Source organism: Pristis pectinata, chromosome 7 (assembly GCF_009764475.1).
Source record: "Pristis pectinata isolate sPriPec2 chromosome 7, sPriPec2.1.pri, whole genome shotgun sequence".
Classification (NCBI taxonomy): domain Eukaryota; kingdom Metazoa; phylum Chordata; class Chondrichthyes; order Rhinopristiformes; family Pristidae; genus Pristis; species Pristis pectinata.
In genome coordinates this window covers 90,991,990-91,015,002 of record NC_067411.1, presented here as the reverse complement: position 1 = coordinate 91,015,002, position 23,013 = coordinate 90,991,990, and the positions used below count along the sequence as shown (strand labels likewise).

Below are 23,013 nucleotides of genomic sequence, written 5' to 3'. Positions count from 1 at the left end.
CTCACCCTATTCGACATAGTTCCTTTATCTTAGCCATCCCTTCTCCACTCTCTCTCCTACTGAAAACTAATGTTGTACCTTCCTTCCCAGTAGTGACGAAGGGTCCCGGACTTTAATCATGAACTGTTTCTCCTTTCACAGATGCGGCCTGGCCTGCAGCAAGGGAGGCCAATTGGCCCATCTATTTCTACCAGTTGAAAATGAGTTGTTCACCCTTCTCCACCTACACACTCTGGGTCTGCAGTCCTCAGCTCTTCAACTAAACATCCAAGAAATCTATCTAACAAATGCAAGATATTTTGAATTTAACACATTAAAGGACAGGACACGGGCTGGTAAATGGGATTACTGTAGGCAGGGTTTGATGGTCTGCCTGGCCATGGTGGATGGAAGGGCTTTATTCTCTGCTGCATGACACCATGACTCTAAGTAATTTGCTTAAGTTATGATTTATTATTACTCAGATCCCAGCACAACTTCCATCCTCTCTGCCTTATTTTAAGCAAACTTGTAGCATTTGCAGCAAATTTCATAGTGAATGTTGCACTTCACCAGTTTACCATGGGGTGTTACAATTGAACCAGATTACCTGCCCTTCCCTTTATATCTCCTCATTCATGCATGTGCGTGAGAATAAGTACTTCATCACTGAGGATAGAAAAAAGATCTCAGACTGTATTGTCTATTACTTCCTCCCACTGGCCCACACCACCTCAGTTTCGATCAACTCTTTTTGACTGGAGTGCTAACAATTACCGGTAGACTATTTCAAATAAATCATCTGGGTAGTTGTCTGTCTAGGAAACAATGATAAATACTGCACAAGTGTCTGCTTTGGATCCTCTGCTGTTTGTCCTCCCCCACTAGCCCCTAACCCTCCACAGATCCAGAGACTGGAGTCTTGCGCTACCTGAGGACTCTCACCATTTGGCAGTCCAGGTGCACTGAAAAATCTCAGCAGAGCTTAGATGGCTGGAGGAGAGACATTCATTGTCACAATGGCTGGGAGATTCAGCTACCAATAGCTCTGTGAAGAACTGGTTATTGCTAAGGGACCCTCCCAATCTGCTTGTCTTCTAACCTGAAATGATGGCAAGTACTGGCAGTTCAGCAGTTCATCTACCTGTGCACAGGTCAGACATTCTGGCCTTTAATACTCTTAAAATTTGCCCCTGGTTATTGACCTCCCTATTAAGAAAAATAAAACTATGCCCCAGTTACTGATCCCCCTACAAAAGGAAATAAGATGATGCCCTGAGTTATTCACCGTGTCATTGGTTGATACACATTAATTAAATCTCAAGAAACAAAGGACTGCAGATTGCTGCAATCTAGATGAAAAACACAATGATGCTGGAGGAACTCAGCAGGCCAGGCAGCATCTGTGGAGAAAAGCAGACGGTCAATGTTTTGGGTCAGGACCCTTCTTCAGGACTGAAGATAGGAAAAGGGGAAGCCCAATATATAGGAGGGAAAAGCAGAGCAGTGATAGGTGGACAAAAGAGGGGAGGATTACTTGAAGTGGGAGAATTCAATGTCCATGCCGTTAGACTGCAAGGTTCCAAGATGGAAAATGAGGTGTTATTCCTCCAGTTTGCACTTGGAATTCTCCTGGCAATGGAGGAGGCCAAGGACTGTCATATCAGTGATAGTGTGGGAGGGGAGGTTGTAGTGACTGGCAACGGGGAGACGCAGATCGCAATTAAATCTCCCTTCTGTCTCCTTTGTTCCAAAGAAAACAGCTCCAATCCTGACAGTTTTCCCCATAACCATAATTCTCCATCCCTGCCAGCATCCTTGTGGTCTCCTCTATACCCTCTCCGTCGCTGTCACATCTTCCCGCAGTGTATTAACTGGAACTGCACACTGCACTGCAACTGTGGTCTAATTAATGTTCTATACAATTCTAAGATAGGTTGAGTGAGCTAGGGCTTTTCTCTTTGGAGAGAAAGAGGATGAGAGGTGACTTGATAGAGGTGTACAAGATGATAAGAGGCATAGATCGAGTGGACAGTCAGAGACTTTTCCAGGGCGACAATGGCTAACACGAGGGGACGTAATTTTAAGGTGATTGGAGGAAGGTATAAGGTGGATGTCAGGGGTAAGTTTTTTACACAGAGAGTGGTGGGTGTGTGGAACGCACTGCTGGCAGAGGCTTTGGGGGCAGATACATTAGAGACATTTAAGAGGTTCTTAGATAGACACGTGATTGATAGAGAAATGGGGGCTTTGTGGGAGGGAAGGGTTAGATAGAACTTAGAGCAAGATAAAATGTTGGCACAACATTGTGGGCCAAAGGGCCTGTACTGTGCTGTAGTGTTCTATGTTCTACGTTCTATGACTTCAATCATCTTGTATTCCATGCCTTGGTCAATAAGCTGGGTATTCCATGTATCTTCTTAACCACCTTATCCATCTGCATGGCTGCCTTCGGGGATTTGCGGGCATGCACTCCAAGGTCTGCCTATTCTTCTACACTTCTTAATATCCTTGCATTTATTCAGCATTGCCTTCCCTTGTGTGCCCTCTCCAAATGCATCACCTCCTACTTCCCCAGACTGAATGCCTTTTGCTTACCTACCTTGTCGCAGTCTAGGGATTTCTTCCTGTCAACCACGCAGTTAATTTTTGTATTATCAGCATTCATGTTAAGATATCTTTATTAGTCACATGTACATCGAAACACACAGTGAAATGCATCTTTGCGTAGAGTGTTCTGGGGGCAGCCCGCAAGTGTTGCCATGCTTCTGGCACCAACATGGCATGCCCACAACTTCCTAACCCGTACGTCTTTGGAATGTGGGAGGAACCCAGAGGAAACCTACTCAGACACGGGGAGAATGTACAAACTCCTTACAGACAGCGGCCAGATTTGAACCTGGGTCGCTGGCGCTGTAATAGCGTTACGCTAACCACTACACTACCAAAGAAAACCATGCAGATTTATGTGTCCACTATTATTCATGTAACCTGATCATGGTCTCTGCGAGATAGAGGATAGGCAAATCAGGACCACTCCGGGTTGTAGCACTGATGTAGCAGCTTCCCTTGAACTTTATTCTACTGTACTATCCAAATTTGAGGATATCCAGTCCATAGTCTCTGAACTTGATCACTGGCAAAGTGACAGGATGGTCTGATGACTGGATTGCTCAGTAGTAGTCGGAAGCTGCCCACCGTAAATGAAAAGATCCCCCTTATCACTTTTCTGTAATTGGAGCCCTAAAAATAAATCAGAGCCCGAACCAAGTATTTGTGGAATGCCTTGTGCATTACTGTTTCTCCTTCAGCAGGTCCCAGTTAGTGCCCAGAACAACATTAAAGTGACCTTGCATCAGACAACTGCAAAAGAAAAATTAATGATGCCATGATTTTATCATGTGCTCCTTACCTGTTTTTATAGGCAACTGTTGCACCAGCAAATGGTCCTGTTTCACAGCCCAGGAACAGCAGCATTACATACGTGGCGGTTGACAGCATGTTGACAGTCATAGTCATTTTGATGGCTCCCAGTGGAGTTAGGCTCATCTTCTTCAGCACAAAGCCACCCAGAAAAATTCCAAGGCACACACAAGGAACAGCAGTGACTCCTAATAAACAAAAACATAGGGCAGGGAATGAACCACGCTTGTGTAGTACAGAAAGCACACAATATGAGAAATAAGATTGTGTCCCTTGAAAATCCATGGAGGTTCTACTGGGCCAATAATCTGGATGGGTGCCCATGATACTAGGTTCATTGGCTGCCAGTGATCACTGGTTGGAGGAGGCCACAATACGCTACAGAGGCTGCCTACTCAGGGAAGCAAGCTGCCAGAACTGTGCTGGAAACAAGGATTGGGGCCATTATGTCCACCTTACAAGGAGGCTGAAAAAATAAATTCTGTGGCCTAAGGTCATTTCTTATATAATTAATTGTAAAACATGGTTTCCTTTCCCAGTGTTTAGCAACAGTGTGTGGCATCATAGCCCAAAGGAAACATTGTACATCATGGCTAACACGAGGGGGCATAATTTTAAGGTGATTGGAGGAAGATGTAAGGGGGATGTCGGGAGTAAGTTTTTAACACAGAGAGTGGTGGCTGCATGGAACGCACTGCCGGCAGAGGTGGTGGGGGCAGATACATTAGGGACATTTAATGGACTCTTAGATAGGCACATGAATGATCGGAAAATGAAGGGCTATGTGGGAGGGAGGGGTTAGATAGATATTAGAGCAGGATAAGACGTTGGCACAACATCGTGGGCTGAAGGGCCTGTACTGTGCTGTAGTGTTCTATGTTCTATGTTCTACGTTCTACCACAACTGTTTCCATCATGTTCTCATTTTAATCAAGATATCCAGCTTTTGCAGTGTTTTGCTCTTCTGAGGACCATAGGGACATCAGTGAGATGAAATGCAGGTCACTGTTTGAGTCCCTCAGTCACCACTTGGGTCCCAATGTGTTACATGAGTGTTATGTGCTCACCGATGGCATAAGTCACATCTGACATCACTATTTGTGTGGGCGATATTGTGCACGCACTACACTCATGCATCAACTTTACAATGTGCACAGTACTAAGGCAATCAGTGTGTAAAGCTGATTTGATGGCAGCATTGCCATTCTGAAGCGAAATACTCTTGCTAATGCCCTGTCTTAAACATGCACAGCTGAACACAGGTTTGCATGAGGGAGGTTAATCCACCACTGCAACTTAATGGGGTCATTAACTACCTACAGGTTAATTTCTGACTGTATTCTTCTTGCTGTTGCTGTGAGTCTACAGAGAATTGGCAATTTCTAGGGCTGTTTTAAACTGCAGGGGTGTTTAGTTCCCGGTCCCGGAGACCTTTTGGTGAATTGCGGTTTCTGGACAAATCACCTGCTTCAAGATGTGGGTGCAGGCATAGGCATTGCTGTTGTAGCATGAGCGGGAGATCGGGCAGAGGGAAAGCAGAGCAGGAGAAGCTGCTGGAAGAGGGAGAAGGAGCAGAAGAAGAGTGCTCAGCAGAATACAAAATCATCGAGGCTTTGCCCTACTCAGACTTCGGTGAGGAACTGCCTGTGATTGTGTCAATATTTCACAAAGGGATCATCACCAAAATCTATCCATATGCTGAAGCCCTGGCTCAGAGTAGAACAAATTCCCAACAGCTATCAAGGTGGCCAAAGCAATAAAATTTCAAGCAACTGACTTCTCCAAGCTGGAGCAGGAGGAAGCTGCAATATCTCACAGCTTGCTGTCCACTTTTGTTTAGGGGAGATCTGTTTTCAAAGAGAACAGTCTACATTTCATTTTCTTTTGGTGGAGACAGGCAGACAAAAAAGGTTCAAGTGTTTTGCATGGACTTTACTTTTCATGCATCTTTCAGACATGGACATTGCTGGCAACACCGGCATTTAATCCCTGATCCTAAATGTCCTTAACAGGTTGATGGTTAGCTGCTTTCTTCTTGAAATGTGGCAGGTTGTGAGGTAAAGGTACATTCACAGGTAGGAAATTCCAAGATTTTGATTCAGTGACGATTAAGGTGAAATAGCTCCATGGCAGGTTGTTGTATAAGGAGGAGGAAGTTTTCCCATGTATTTGCTGACCTTGGCCTTTGAAGCGGAAGTGGCCATGCATTTAAGAATCATTGTCATTGTAGTTAACCATTGCAACATTGGGCATCAGTAGCAGAGGGAGGAAATGTTTGTGGTTAAGAGAGTTATTTTGTTCTGGACTGTCTTGAAATCACTGAATGTTCCTGGAACTGGAATGATCCACACACAAAGAGTGTATCACATTTTGAGCTTATGCTTATTAGAAGTTAAAAAGGTTTTCCACCATAGAGTGCCATTGTCTGCACAAAGGCTTCACTTTGTGCCTTCCCCTTGTCAAGTCTATAAAGTTCAGATTGCATTTTATATATTTTATATCTACATTTGCAATTAGACCCATAGGCACCAGCATGATTTTGGAATCCATGACAATTATAATGCCTGGTGCTTTCTTGGAAACTCTCCAATACAGTGGAATAGCGTAGTAGAAGTAATGCTGGGGTGATTAAGATGGTGGTCACCTTTAACTGACTACAAATTCTCAGATGCCACCAACCACATCTATAGGTACCAGCATACCATGACCATGGGGAATTTTCTTCAGAATCTAGTCATAGGGCAACCAGATATACAAATTTTACTGTAGATGTCATTTACTACAGGAGCACCAGCATTTGCCACGTTACAAGAGCATTGGCAGACCCAGTGGTGGTAATAGTAAGATACAAACTGAAGCCTGGCTACCAGTTCTTGCAAGGATGTTGCAATGGCCTTACAGTCCTAGCGAGCTGGGTTCGATCCTGACCTTGGGATCTATGTGGTGGAGTTGGCACAATCGCCCCTATGCTCACATGGTTACTGCTAGGTGCTCCAGTTTCTCTCCACATCCCAATGACACGATGTTAGGTTAAACTGGCCGCAGCAAGTTACCTTTTATTGTGGGTAAATGGCAAAAAGAATCAAAGAGGAGTTGATGGGCATGAGACAAAATAAAGAGGAGTGGGATTGATGGCATTACTCTGATGAGAGCTGGCACGGACTAAAATGGCTTCCTTCTGTTGAGCAATGGGAATGACATCCTCAAAAGATTTGTAGGATCATTCGCACACAAGCATCTTATGCAAGATTATCTCCACTTTAGACCATTGGGGAAGGTGCTGCTTTATCATTTACTTCTGCAGTTAAGCCCACAACATTGGATTCCATTCCTTTACTTTAGTCTGTCCTTTCTTTCCCCGCCCTAAAGAAGCAGGGCTAGAACTTTCTACATCAATGGGAGTGCAGCGATCAGCTGCACCTCTATGCCACCCAATTTTCCTGTTCATAGTAATCAATCTGGTACCACAAATTTTAAACCTGAATGAAAATTGGAAGTTCTGCCAAATATGTCACCAAGGCTAATATTCCTCAGAGCTGCTCCTGCCCTCCTACACCCTATTTATATCCCATGTTAGTCCTGAGGGGGAAAAAAGCAGAAGGAGATGAAAAATACCAGTCCGCGATACAGTATTACGTTTCCTTCCTTTGCTAATTTTAAGACAAATGTAGTTGTGTGGATGAAAACAGGAAGTTAGCTTATCTCAGCCAAGCCAGTCACCTTTTTTGTTCATAAGGACAAGTGCCTCACTTACTTATTAATTATGATCCAACTTGGAGACAACACCATCTATTGTTTATCCTTCAAAGAGAGTCACAGTTGTGGAGACTTTAATGTATTTTCAATTAGGAAGTTCTACTGTTAGCAGGGACAACAACATAGAATCACATTTCTAAATTGGGTGTGCAGCCGTTTGGAAAATATCTTGCAACCTTTGTCCTTTATGGAAGTAAGATAATTATTAAACATTAAATAGACTTCCTCTTGTGGACTGACAAGTGCTGTCAGAAGTAGCAGGAAAGAATCCTCACATGAAAAGTTTTACTAGAAATGAGGCAGTGTGACAGAGAGGGGAGCAGAAGGAACCAGTCTGGTCTGAATGTTATCAGCTGTCCTATTTTTGACTGAAGGGAAATGTCAGGCTTAAATTATTTCATATGTGAAGGAAAGAACACTTCAGAAATTCGCCATTGTAATATTGAAACACTGCATTATTAAAATACAAAAAGCAGATTTTTCAGCTGTTTTCACCAAATGGGAGATTGTTGGCAGCTACTTTGATCCTACAGATTACAATTTCACATAAAAATTGTATGAAAAATTAGGACAGTTGTTAATAATTTTTTTCGAATTGTAAAATATGTGGAAGGCATTTAGTTTATAACTTATTTTACATACATTGAAGGAGTAATCTGGCATTATTTGACATATCAGAATTTACACTACAATTGACTGCTCTTACCCTGGAGTAGTGATTGCAGGGAAGGCAGCCAAGAAACCACAGGACCCACTGCATTTGCTTTTCCATTCATTTATTCTAATGGATGGGATTTATGGATAGCAGGCACACTTCCTCGCCTGTTCTCTCTTTGGGGGGGCACTGCTCAGTGATAGTATTGACCGCAAATTAACCTCAATTATTTCATTTGTTCTTGGCTAGGTTCTCTTCCAGCATTTATGAATTCACCAGTCACTTTTGCTGTGTTTATGCTTGATTTCCCAATTGCCAAATGTGGCCCATTGAAACCATAAAGCGGTTTTGACAATAGTGAAAAAACACTGGGGTAAGGTTGGAGTGAGACAGGAATCACTGTAATGGGAGAAGCTCAATGAAGCCAAGAGCATTTATAAACAATAGCTCATCCACAGAGTCTAGGTGACAAATCCAACACATCCTCTGTAGCTTTGCAGTTTTAGAACACAAAAAAAACTAGAGTAGGCCATTTGGCCACGCAAACCTGCCCTGTCATTCAATATGGCGATGTCTGATCTGTCCCAGGCCTCATCTTCATTTCTGTCACAGGTTCTCATTGCACTCAATGCCTGAATCTTGCAAAAACTTCTACCTCCTCTTTAAATGCCTCCAATGATCTAGTCTCTACAACCCCCTGGGTCAGAGCATCCCAGAGATTTACCACCCTCTACAGAAAGAAATTCCTATACACTTCAGTTTTACATCCTCATCAATCCCAAAGATCCAACAAAACCCTTGTCCATTGAGGCCTTTGGTTTGGAATTGGAATTGGTTTATTATTGTGCTTGTACCGAGGTACAGTGAAAAACTTGTCTTGCATACTGTTCATACAGATCAATTCATTACACAGTGCATTGAGGTAGTACAGGGTAAAAACAATACAGAATGCAGAATAAAGTGTCACAGCTACAGAGAAAGTGCAGTGCAGGTGGACATTAAGGTGCAAGGTCATAACGAGGTAGATTGTGAGGTCAAGAGTCCATCTTATCATACTAGGGAACCATTCAATCGTCTTATAACAGCAGGAAAGAAGCTGTCCTTGAGCTTGGTGGTAAGTGCTTTCAGGCTTTTGTATTTTCTGCCCAATGGGAGAGGGGAGAAGAGAGAATGTCCAGGGTGGGAGGGGTCTTTGATTATGTTGGCTGCTTTACCGAGGCAGCGAGAAGTATAGATAGAGTCCTTGGAGGGGAGGCTGGTTTCCATGATGTGCTGATCTGTGTCCACAACTCTCTGCAATTTCTTGGTACCTTTACTGGCATTCACATACCCCCAAGTTTGTTGTTAAAATCATACCTGTATTTAAATTGAGGTATTTGAAAAACACAAGCTGATTCACAGAGTTTTCTGAAACATACAGCACAGGCCATTCAGCCCCATCTATAAGTGCCAGTTTTAATGCTCCAATTAAATCTCCTCCCACTCCACTCCATCTTACTCTTTCTCCATCGACTTTTAATCCTTTCTCTGGAATGTACTTACACTGTTCCCCTCAATGCATCTCTGCTGTTCAATGACACCCCATAGTATCAGTTCTGACCACTCATGTTTCTACAAAGTATTTTATCGGACTTATCAAGTTGCTTATATTCATGTCCCTTGCTTTGAAACCCCACAAATGGAAAAGTTTTCTTCAAGTCTACTCTATGAAGTATTTTATATTTGTGCAGTTCCCCGTCTCAAGGTCAACCTTTCTCTTTGCTAAACTCCCATTTTCTGCTTTAACTCTGAAGTCTCTGCTTGTCCACCTCCAGGGCAAGTCAATTTTAATCAGACTTTTGGTGGCAGTTGTTCTGTCAGGTACCTGAGACCTCGGATCTGGAATTCCCTCCCTATGGTTTTCCACCTTTCTGTCTCTCTTTCCTCCTTAACATATTCTAGCCACCTGCCATTATATCTTGCCACGTGCAACAAAACAATAAACTGCTGGAGGAAATCAGCGAGTCAGGCAGCACCTGTGGAGGGAAAGGAATGGTTGATATTTCAGGGAGAGACCCTGCACTAGGACTGAGGGCATTGAGGGAGGAAAGCCAGTATAAAGGGGAGAGGGGGAGGGTTGAGGCAGGGGCTGGGAGGTGATGGGTGGATCTAGGTGGAGTGAGGGATGATGGGTAAATGGAGTCAGGTGGGGGGGGGGGTAGTTGCACCTTAACTGGAGGTGAAATACCCCCCTCTCCCCTTTATACTAGCTATCCTCCCTCTACGCTCTCAGTCCCGATACAGGGTCTCAACCCGAAACATCAACCATTCCTTTGCCTCCACAGATGCTGCCTGACCCACTGAGTTCCTCCAGCAGAGAGACAAAGGACTGCAGAAGCTGGAATCTAGATGATAAACACAATGATGCTGGAGGAACTCAGCAGGCCAGGCAGCATCCGTGGAGAAAAGCAGGTGGTCAACGTTTCGGGTCAGCACCCTTCTTCAGGACCAGGAGTTCCTCCAGCAGTTTATTATTTTACTCCAGATTCCGGCAACTGCACTCTCTTGTGTCTTGTCATCTGGTTTGATGTCTAATATCTTTTTGTTTACACTCCTGTGAAGTGCTTTGGAATGTTTCACCCAGTTAAAAGGGCTAATAAGTGCAAGTTGGTGTTTTTGTTAGAATAATAATCCAACTCTCAAAAAACACAAAAGAGTCAATTTTCCACTTGATTCCACGAGCAGTAATTTATTGCAATGGGTTAGATACTCAATGTTTATTCAAATAATATCAATGAAAGTAAATTTGAGTGGGTTCTAATAGGTGGGGGCAATTTGCTTTGACAGATTAACATTTTTATTCCAATGGCAAACTGCTCCTCGGTACCGGTGTTATTTTGGCTGAGGAAAAGTCAGTGACAATTCAGCAGGCAACAGTATAGTTCCCAGAAATGTTAAAGCTTGCATATTATTAAAAAACATTTTAATAACTGATGCAGTTGTACAACAGGTCTTCTCAAATCAAGTTACATATATTTGAAAAAAAGTGATCATATGATCACACCTTGTAAAATTTGTGTATTTAAAAATGAGCTGCAACAATACGGGCAATGTTCTGATGGCATTGTTACATTAAAGATGTTATTCAACACCACATTTTTAATATAAATCAGAAGACAGCAGAGGCTTCTGCCGCAGCTGATTTTCATTTAAACTATTACCATGGCAACATGATTATACTGTAGCAGCGATATGAGAAAACACTGTAACCACTATTGCAGAAATCCTTCACCTTAAATATGAACAATATTTTTTCTTCTGAGAATTGTTTAATTTACAGTCCTAAGATGCTGACATGCAGATGACCTGATGCAGAGGTCTAATGTACAACTTGCTGTTGCAGCTTTGTGTGAAAATAATAGGGAGATAGAACATGGTACTGATCATTTTATTTAACATCATTACAAATTATAGTTTCTCATTCCAGACTTGTCTGTGGAAATTAACCCTCTGCATCTGACTTTTACAGCTGAAGGGTAGTTAATGCGAGATGGTTCCTAATTTGTTTTGGATTGCATTGCAAAAGTGTTTTCTAATTAGAAAAGCTGCAGATGTAGAATTAGCTCTGGTGAAGTATAATCAGTCACCCCTGGATACAGAGGCTCTGGATCTTCGAGCCTAGCAGCTTTTGAATCTTGTTCAAACACAATGGGGTCAAATTTAGGGCAGATATAATTTGGAAAAAAACAGAAAATGCTGGAAGCATTTAGTAAATCAGATGTAAATCAAATTTAGCAAATGTGTACAGAGAAACATCGTTGTTTCAGGTCAGTACCTGACATCAGAATTTGGAAATGGATTGAAATTTGCTCCTGCCCTATTATTGTGCTCTGTCCTTGCCTTAAATGCTGGGACATTGACTATTTGCATCCTCCTCCTAAATTCCTTCGAGTTATGGCAGAACTCCCACCCCTGAGAATTGGGTAATGGCATCTGGTGACAGTATACACCCAAAGAAAATGCAAAAACATCATTTTATTTCACAGGGAATCCCTATCCTTAACTTTTAAATGTCTCAAATCCCTTTAGCACTGTAGGTTTTCAGGGATGAATAGGAATCCCTTCCAACCACCATTGGCACAGACACATATTCTGTAATTAATCAGCCCATCCATGTAACAGCTAATTTATTTGGTATGGATATTTATGAGCCTCCAATCAAAATCTGCTGCAAATTTTGAAATGTGACTGAATCCAAAGCAAAATTTCTTCCCACCCACCCAGTCAATATTAGCACAAAAGATTGAGGAAATTTAGGGCCAATGTTTCAAAAGTTCAATGCTGCATTTATTTATTTGCACTTTGAAAGTGCAAGAAAAAGTGTGCATTTTATTTATCATTACTTTTGGGGATCCCAAGCAAATTCAGACGTCGAAATTTTCAATCCATTTAAAGAAACATATTGCAGAGATCCATACCAGCTTTAACAAAGCTTTCCAGAGGAAAAACATTGACAAGTAACCTTGCCAAAACTACAGGGGTACAAACTGTCATGCATTACATTTACATTCACATTCCAGATACCTGCTCACTCTGTGCCCAAAGAAGTGCTTTTGAGTGTTCCCAAAGGCCATCTGAAAGCCCAATTTAAACATGGAAAGGGCTCTTTTACCAGTAGGGACAAATCAATACTTGTTTCTACATGATGTTACACTTCTTTTGTGACTCAGAGGGGAAATTAGGAATGACGATGTTCTCTTCTACCAGCTTGTGTTAACCAATCCTGATGCCAAGCTTATAAGTTATGCAACAGGACATTAGAAATTCAGGCATGGAGATTAATGAGCCTAACTTGCAAGTGTGCAGCTTTACAATCATTAACTTCATTGGTTACAAAAGCACCTGGGCAATGAATCAGATGCACAGACCTCTGTATCAAATTGTCTAGACTTGCTCCAGTGTGAAGTCATGAACTGGGAGCACCAATTTGTAAACTTTTCTTAATGTAGCTTACTTGTGATAACCTTTTGGGAGAAGGGAGAATGGATCTGATAAACCCATCCTGTACTTCATTAGGAGTTTGATGGTACATTTAACAGACTCTTAGATAGACACATGAATGATAGAGAAATGGGGGGCTACGTGGGAGGAAAGGGTTAGATAGGTCTTAGAGCAGGATAAAATGACAGCACAACATTGTGGGCCGAAGGGCCCGTACTGTGCTGTAATGTTCTATGCTCTGTGAGGAAATTTGGTATGTCACCAAAGACTCTTACAAATTTCTATAGACGACAGTGGAGAGCATCCCGACTGGTTGCCTCACAGCCTGGTGTGGAGGCTCCAATGCACAGGATCGCAAGAGGCTGCAGAGGGTTACAGGCTCAGCCAACTCCATCACGGGCACAAGTCTCCCCACCATCAAGGACATCTTCAAGAGGCGGTGCCTCAAGAAGGCGGCATCCATCACTAAGGACCCTCTCCACAGTTCCAAAGATTTACCACCATCTTAGGGAAGAAATTGTTCCTCATCTCATGAGCAATCCCTCAGCATTTACCCCGTCTACCCTTATATGCCTCAATGAGATCACCCCTTGCTCTTTGAAACTCCAATGTGTGGAGTACCAACCTGTTGAATCTTTCCTTGTAGGAAAATGCCACCTGGGATCTGCCACCTGCCACCTAATATCTGGGATCAACTTGATAAACCATCTCTGCACCACCTCCAGTGAAATACCATCTTTCCTTAACTAGGGGGACCAACATGGTTTGCAGTTCCACTTCTGAATAGAGCCACATCCTATGCTTTCCTGCCAATATTGTAAAATTGTAATCATTCAGCCACATGTGTATTAGCTTTTAGATCAAATGACCTTTGAGCAATGATTCAGTGTCTGATTGAAGCTTCCAAAGCTGTGAAGATATATATTCCTGTCCAAGGTACACAGCTGGAGTTGTTTAAACACTAATTAAGTTAACCCTGCTTGTTTTAGCCCACCACCTGCTTTTAACAGCAATGTTGCCCATTTCTTGTATTGTCCTCTTTTCAACTAAAGCGCAGCACCTGATGTGTAAGTAGGGTCTTAAACTAGTAATAGTCCTTTTAAAAATCATATTACATTGTAACCTTGTTGAATGAATGATTTGCTATTGAGTTTGACAGAATAAAAGGGCCGAAATTCAATCCCTAGTCTGTGCTGAGTGCACTGATCACACCCAGGTTGTCATCACGAATGCTGCAATTGCAAAGATCCCAGTGCCAGGCGCCTGATTGGCATTCAGTGGTCCATTATGCAAGTGCACGTGTGCATATAGTGTGAGAATTTCCTGATGTCTCAAATATCACCACTGTTTGAGTCAGCAATAGAAAGGAAAATCCCATATACTCATCCATTTTACATCATTTTGTTTAGCTAATGTGTGGATATTATCTAAATCCTAAGTGCCTGTATATACTCCATAGAATTCCCATTTCCCTATCGCTTTCAAAGCTAGACCAGCAACACAGAGTCTTGTGCATTGCTGAACAGTCCTCGACCTTTCTGATGGAGCCCAAACTGTTTCTCCCCTTGCTTGGAACATTCTAATGCGGTTTGTGACTGAATCAGAAAATGGTTTTATCGACATGTTTGGCAGGACTTCCTCGTGATATCAAGAGCTGATTTACTAAATGACATTTATTCCATTAGCCGACTGCTTTCAGCCAATGTTGCTAATTCTTCCAAAATATCATTCGGCGAGATTTTAAATGGGTGGCATGATAGCATAGCGGTTAGCGTGACGCTAGTACAGCGCCAGCAATTGGGGTTCAAATCCTGTCGCTGTCTGTGAGGAGTTTGTACGTTCTCCCCGTGTCCACGTGGGTTTCCTCTCACATTCCAAAGACGAATGGGTTAGTAGGTTAACGTGGGTGTAATTGGGCGGCGTGGGCTCATTGGTCCTGTTACTGTGCCCTATAAATAAATGCCATTGCTGTCTTTACCTCCATCACCAAACCCAATAGAATATTTTAATGAAACTATTCTTAATCCCACCACAGACACAATAGGCAGATTGACTTCCTTCTGTGTCATTAAGTTTCTATGATTCCATTCAATGACCTGCTTATAAACCTGTATTACATTAACTTAAATAAGTCTTTCTCATTTCTTTATCTAATTTGAAATATATTTCTGAGTTTACTGCATATGCACTAATTGGTGATTTCATCAATTGTTCCCCAGAAGTATTTTTCCCCATACTGTAGTTATAATCTTCTCTAAACATTTCTGCTAGTTTGCTTGCTTCACAGTTGAGGGTGAGTCTTCTCGTTGTGCTCTCCTGGCACCAAGACTTAATCATTCATATCTGTCTTTGAAACATGTACTTCAGAACATGTCAAAGACTGAGTAAATAATCACTCTTAAGGCAAAGATCACTGGCATTGATGAAATGCACGTATCTCGGAACTAGCTGCTCCTCTAGCCAAGACGTTCTACTATGTTCACAAATCTGAATCTACCAGATAATGGAAAATTGCTCAGGTTTGCCCTGTTCAAAAAACGGGTTAAATCCTTTCTTCAGGTAAAGATCATTTTCAACAGCATAATACAGTCTCTTCTGATTTGTGTGAACAAACTTGTCGGCCCAATTGTATTCTTCTCCAGCAGAGTTTCAGAAGAAAGAACAGTTTTATGGCAAAATGCATTGGATTGAAACTTCTCGGGTAAAATCTACATTGAATAATGAGTTTTGAAAGATATCATGGTCTCTATATTTCAGCATTTTGCTCGGGGGAATGAATGGTTTACACATAATTCATCAGAAAGTAAACTATATATGCATTGTAGAGGGAAGCAGCTTGGTGGACTATTATATTTGTCATAGTATATTTGATGCCAAATGCACTGTCTCATTCACATTAATACACAGAATTGGTAACTATGCAGCATGGATTATGGAAAGGAAAAGTCACAAGTGCTAAATGTACAATATTCGAGCATGTGCTTATTGAATCCTCTTTCTGAAGTTTGGTTCTATAGAAGTCAATTTTTACAATTTTCAATTTTGTGTGTTAACTCCAGGTCATTTGGTAGAAAAGCTGCCTCTAAGTCAGCAGGTTGTGGATTCAAGTGGATATAAGTCTTGAAAATACAAAAAAATCTAGATAGTGAGAGAATGCTGCACAGTTAGAAGTGCCGTCTTTTGGCGTAAGCTGTTAAATCAAGTCTCGATGTGCTCTCTCAGATGGACATGATCAAGTCAAGTTGAGTCTATTGTCATGTGCACAAGTACGGTGAAGCACAGGTACAATGAAAAACTCACTTGCAGCAGCATCAGAGCCATGATTAGTAAGGGTGTCAAAGGTTACAGAGAGAAGGCAGGAGAATGGGGTTGAAAGGGAAAAATAAATCAGCTATGATCGAATGGCGGAGCAGACTCGAAGGGCCGAATGGCCTAATTCTGCTCCTATGTCTTATGGTCTTATGTAGGTTCAGACAACACACAAAACATAAATTATACATAAATTACACAAGACAGGTAAGGGGGCATTATTTCAAAGATGGGGAGGAGTAATTCCTGGACAATAGTTCCTCCACAACTTAATTCCATTACTAATAAGACTGGTTATCTGAACATTCTCATTTTTGGGAGAGGGGATGATCGTGGGGTGAACTCTCTGTGCACAAACCAGCTGCCATCCTACATTACATTTGAACACTTCAAAAAATCTTCACTGGCTGTAAAATGCTCTGGCGTTCTGAAAGGGGCATGGAAGCTGGAGTCAAAATACAAACCTGCTATTTCCTTCTGCAACTAAGCGAACTGTATTCTTACACAGATGCCTAAAAAGAAGCAAGGCTATGGCTAACACGAGGGGACATAACTTTAAGGTGATTGGAGGAAGGTATAAGGGGGATGTCAGGGGTAAGTTTTTTTACACAGAGAGTGGTGGGTGCACGGAACGCAGTGCCGGCAAAGGTTGTGGGCGCAGATATATTAGGGACATTTAAGAGACTCTTGGAGCGACGCATGAATGACAGAAAAATAGGGGGCTATGTGGGAGAGAAGGGTTAGATAGATCTTAGAGCAGGATAAAATGTCGGCACAACATTGTGGGCCGAAGGGCCTGTACTGTGCTGTAGTGTTCAATGTTCAAGCACATTTTTAACTCAGCCTTCAGACAAAAACAAAACAAATCAGATGACAAATGATTAACAGTGATTATCTTACCTATGAACTGGTTGGCGTATGAAGCACTCAGACCAAACTGCCTTTCCAGATACTTGCCCAAAAAGGCGGCAAAGCCACTGATAGCTGCTACCTCCATGCAGGCGGATAGCACAACGCAGGTAAAGACTGGGTTCATCAGCAGCTGCTTAGTGACTTGTGGAATTGCTGAAATAAAAAAAACATTAAAAAAACTATAAGAAAAAAAAGAATTATTTTTAAGGAAGGAGAAGGTTGCTTTTGCTAAATGACATTACTGGAAATATTGCTAACAGCAGATGGCACTAGAATACAAGGAACTTGCACAGAGTCACCAGAGTTTTTTTCCATATAACAAAAGAATTTGTTTGCCACATGATTATGAACTTCTCCTTTGGCGGAATGAAAAATAATTTACTGAGGACAAATGTATTCTGGGACACTGTTACCTAACACTGCACATTACTTCAGCACGATACAACAAGAGAGGTGCTTTCAAAAATGTCACTTCAACTGCCGATCAAAGTTTCCAAAGCATTCCTAACACTTTACTCTTTCATTAAGGTCAAATAAACTTACAGTATGATTGATATTGTGGAATAGTAACATTCTTGAAATTTCAAAATCACGATTTACCAGTAATGATGACAAGTTTTGCAAGTTGTGACTCCCTGTGGTTAAAGTTCATCTCTGCTGCTTAGAAGTCAATTTATAAACAATATTGTAGCTTTGGCACATTTGTACTGGAAACTCTCACTATATCTAAGCAACAAATGGAGCTCCAGGCTAAATATCAGACTTAAAATTTCTAGTTGAGAGTTCTACCCTAATGGTGCTGCTGGGGGTATGTAGAAGATTGCCAAATGATACAGTGGGATCAGTTGCAGATATGGGTGGAGAAAAGGCAGATGGAGTTTAGAACACAGAATGTTACCGCACAGTGCAGGCCCTTCGGCCCACAATGTTGTGCTGACACTTTATCCTGCTCTAAGATCTATCTAACCCTTCCCTCCTACATAGTCCCCTATTTCTCTTTCATTCATGTGTCTATCTAAGAGTCTCTTAAATGTCCCTAATGTATCTGCCCCCACAACCTCTGCCAGCAGTGCGTTCCACGTACCCACCACTCTCTGTGTAAAAAACTTACCCCTGACATCCCCTTTATTTCTTCCTCCAATCACCTTAACATTATGTGCCCTCGTGTTAGCCATTGTCGCCCTGGGAAAAAGTCTCTGTCCACTCGATCTATGCCTCTTATCATCTTGTACACCTCTATCAAGTCACCTCTCATCCTCCTTCTCTACAAAGAGAAAAGCCTTAGCTCACTCAACCTATCCTCATAAGACATACTCTCTAATCCAGGCAACATCCTGGTAAGTCTCCTCTGCACCCTCTCTAAAGCTTCCACATCCTTCTCATAATGAGGCAACCAGAACTGAACACAATACTTCAAGTGTGGTCTAACCAGAGCCCTACAGAACTGCAACATCACCTCATGGCTCTTGAACTCAATACCCTGACTAATGAAGGCCAACACACCATATGCCTTCTTAACAACCCTATCGACCTATGTGACAACCTTGAGGGATCTATGGACATGGACCCCAAGATCCTTCTGTTCCTCCACACTGCTAAGAGTCCTGCCATTAACCTTGTATTCTGCCTTCAAATTCGATCTCCCGAAGTGTATCACTTCACACGTATCCGGGTTGAACTCCATCTGCCACTTCGCAGCCCAACTCTGTATTCTATCAACATCCTGTTGTAATCTACAGCAACCTTCTACACTATCCGCAACACCACCAACCTTTGTATCGTCAGCAAACTTACTAACCCACCCTTCCACATCCTCATCCAAGCCATTTATAGAAATCACAAAGAGCAGGGGTCCCAGAACAGATCCCTGTGGAACACCACTGGTCACCGACCTCCAGGTAGAATACGCTCCATCTACCACCACCCTCTGTCTTCTATGGGCGAGCCAATTCTGAATCCACACAGCCAACTTTCCCTGGATCCCATGCCTCCTGACTTTCTGAATATGCCCTCCATGAGGAACCTTATCAAATGCCTTACTAAAATCCAGGTACACCACATCCACTGCTCTACCTTCATCAATGTGCTTTGTCACATCCTCAAAGAATTCAACCAGGCTTGTGAGGCACGACCCGCCCCTCACAAAGCCATGCAGACTGTCCCTAATCAACGTATGCTTCTCCAAATGCCCATAAATCCTGTCTCTAAGAATCTTCTCCAGTAATTTGCCCACCACTGAAGTAAGACTCACTGTTCTGTAATTCTCAGGGTTATCCCTACTTCCTCTCTTAAACAAAGGAACAACATTTGCCACCCTCCAATCATCTGGCTTTACTCCTGTGGCCAGTGAGGACGCAAAGATCGTCGCCAAAGGCGCAGCAATCTCTTCCCTCGCTTCCCGTAATAACTTGGATATATCCTGTCCGGCCCCAGTGACTTATCTATCCTAATGTTTTTCAAAGGTTCCAGCACATCCTCTTTCCTCATGTCGACATGCCCCAGCGTATCAGCCTGTCGTACGTCATCCTCACAAATGTCAAGGTCTCTCTCTCTGGTGAATACTGAAGCAAAGTATTCATTAAGGACCTCCCCTACCTCTTCCAACTCCAGGCACGTTTCCTCTTTTATCCCTAATCGGTCCTACCCTCACTCTAGTCATCCTACTATTCTTCACATACGTGTAGAACGCCTTGGGGTTTTCCTTAATCCTACTCGCCAACGCAAGTGGGAGGTGTTGCACTTTGGGAAATCAAATGTAAAGGGAAAGTACATAATCAATAGCAGGACCCTTAACGGCGTTGATGTACAGAGGGATCTTGGGGTCCAAGTCCATAGTTCCCTGAAAGTGGCCTCACAAGTGGAAGGGTTGGTAAAGAAGGCATATGGCATGCTTGCCTTTATTAGATGAGGCATTCAGTTCAAGATTCAGGAAGTTATGCTGGAGCTTTATAAAGCTCTAGTTGGGCTGCATCTAGAGCATTGCATTCAGTTCTGATCACCCCATCATAGGAAGGATGTGGAGGCTTTGCAGAAGGCACAGAAGAGGTTTACCAGATGCTGCCTGGATTAGAGGGCAAAAGCTATAATGGGAGGTTGGACAAACTCGGGTTGTTTTCTCTGGAGGGGCGGAAGCTGTGGGGAGACCTGATAGAAGTTTATACAATTATGAGAGGCATAGTTAGCATAGACAGCCAGTATCTTTTTTCCAGGGTCGAAATGTCTAGTACTAGAGGGCATACAATTAAGGTGAGAGGGGGAACCTTCAAAGGAGATATGCGGGGCAAGTTTTTTTACACAGGGAGTGGTGGGTCCCTGGTAATGCGCTGTCAGGGGTGGTGGTGGAGGAGGCAGGTATGATAGAGCCATTTAAGAGGTTCTTAGATAGGCACATGAATGTGCAGAGAATGGAGGGATGTGGACCATGTGCAGACAGAAGGGCTTTGTTTAATTAGGCATCATTAGCTTAATTAATTCGGCACATCATTGTGTGGTGAAGGGCCTGTTCCTGTGCTGTAGTGTTCTATGTTCCATGTTCTAATACTCTGCTATAAGAGACAAGCATATCAGCACAATATCCAACATGCCCTATAACAACACATTAATGCTTCAACCTGGCATCATATTGTTACTTCACACACGAACAATAAAATGCCCAGGGTGCTTCAAAGGGAACAAATTTGATATCAAACCATAAAACAATACCAAGCATGTAAGCACAAGCTTGGTCAAAAAGTTATGTTTTAAGGAGTGCCTTATTGAAAGGAATAGAGGTAATGAAACAGAGCGTCGCACAGTCATACAGGAAAGAAACAAGCCCTATTTCCCACCATGTCCATTGCCAAGCATCAAGTACTAATCACAAACTAATCCCATTTACCAGAACTTGGTCCATAGTCTACTACAGAGACCCAGGAAACTGCAGATGCTGGAATCTGGAGCAAAAATCAAACTGCTGGAGGAACTCATCGAGTCGAGCAGCATCTGTGGGGGATGGAAAGGAACCGTCGATGTTTCAGCTCGACAACCTCCCCGCTCCCTCAACCTTGCTCCATCTGCCTTTTTGCCTCGTCTGCTTCCACCTATCACCTCCCAGCCCCTGCCTCACCCCTCCCACTCTCCTCTTCATACTGGCTATTTTCCCCCTCCACTCTCAGTCCTGATGCAGGGTCACAACCCAAAACATCGACAATTCATTTTACCCTCCACAGATGGTGCTTGACCAGCTGAGTTCCTCCAGCTGTCTGTTTTTTCGCTCCATGGTCTACAATGCCTTGCCAATTCAAATGCTCATCCAGATGTTTAGGGAGGAATTCCAAAGCTGAGCACCTTGGCAACTGAAGACCAATGGTGCAGCAATTATATTCAGGGCAAATGAAGAGCCCAACATGACTGGAGTGTCAATATCTTGGAGCAGTGCAGGAATGGAAGAGACTCCAAGGAAGGGCAAAGGACAGAGAAGGATTTGAAAATAATGAGGAGTGAGGTTGGGTGATGTTATAGATATAGAAACAGGCAGTGTTGGTGCAGTCACAGCTATGTGTTCTGAAGATCATCAATGGATGAAGTTAGAGCATTCCAGGCTCATATAGCTGCCAGGGAGAGGAAGGAATTCAGTGCCGAAGGAGTCTATGGCAGGAACAGAAGACTGTGGCTGTGTACTTCCCAGTATTTAGTTGGAGAAAACTTTGACACGCAATCTAACAATTTAGAGACAGTGAAGGTACCAAGTGAGATGACGGTAAACGAGCATTGGGTATTATCACCAGACATATTTTAACAGAAGATTTTTCCAAGTAACAGCACGTGGCACAGGAATAAAATGAGGGAGTTACCCTTGTGGTTGATCTCACAATCCAACATATCACATCCTGTGAGTCTGTGCCAGAAATCAAGTTTGCTCCTCACCACATTTCCCCAGTGCCTGTGCACCACGGTCCATCTTGTGGGGACTACATTCTTCTGCATCGATTCTTATCCATAAGACCATAAGACATAGGAGCAGAATTAGGCCATTCAGCCCTTCAAGTCTGCTCCACTATTCAATCATGGCTGATTTCTTTTTCCCTCTCAACCCCATTCTCCTGCCTTCACCCCTTAACCTTTGATACCCTTATTAATCAAGAACCTATCAACCTCTGCTTTAAATATACCCAATGACTTGGCCTCCACAGCCATCTGTGACAATGAATTCCACAGATTCACCATCCTCTGGTTAAAGAAATTCCTCCTCATCTCTGTTCTAAAGGGACGTCCTTCTATTCTGAGGCTGTACCCTCCGGTCCTAGACTCTCCCACTACTGGAAACATCCTCTCCATGTCCACTCTATCCAGGCCTTTCAATATTCGGTAGGTTTCAAAATTTCAGCGAGTACAGGCCCAGAGACATCAAACGGTCCTCATATGTTAACCCTTTCATTCCCAGCATCATTCTTGTAAACCTCCTCTGGACCCTCTCCAACGCCAGCACATACTTCCTTCGATATGGGGCCCAAAACTGCTCACAATACTCCAAATGTGGTCTGACCAATGCCTTATAAAGCCTCAGCATTACACCCTTGCTTTTATATTCTAATGCTCTTGAAATGAATGTGAAACGAGTTATAGCCAGAGAATTGTCTTTAGGGAATTAACTTCCTCCATATGGTGGATTGGTATTACCTAAAAGACCATGTCATATCGGGAATGATGGCAACATTGCTGTACTGCTATTACAGCCCCAACTAAGATCTGACAGTAAACAAATGTGTCCTATCCCCCTGGTCTGTGTCAGTTAAAACACAACATATGGAAGGGAAGCTGAATAAGCTACATGTCATTCATAACCTCACTAAGAACGGGCAGGCACGGTAATGTAGCAGTTAGTGTGACACTATTACAGTGCCAGCGACCCAGGTTCAATTCCAGCCGCTGCCTGTAAGGAGTTTGTACGTTCTCCCTGTGTCTGCGTGGGTTTCCTCTGGGTGCTCTGGTTTCCTCCCGCATTCCAAAGATGTACGGGT

At 42.8% G+C, this 23,013-nt stretch overlaps 1 protein-coding gene across 1 annotated transcript in view; it reads right to left on the bottom strand.

Annotated features, from left to right (window-relative positions):
* Positions 1-23,013, bottom strand: part of LOC127572632 (solute carrier organic anion transporter family member 3A1-like) — a 257,725-nt gene that overhangs the window by 38,592 nt on the left and 196,120 nt on the right. The window contains exons 5-6 of the mRNA XM_052020100.1: positions 17,003-17,167; positions 3,392-3,590 (exon numbers count right to left, since the gene is read on the bottom strand). Of these exons, the coding sequence (XP_051876060.1) occupies positions 3,392-3,590; positions 17,003-17,167 (364 nt within the window). The remainder of the gene's footprint in view (positions 1-3,391; positions 3,591-17,002; positions 17,168-23,013) is intronic.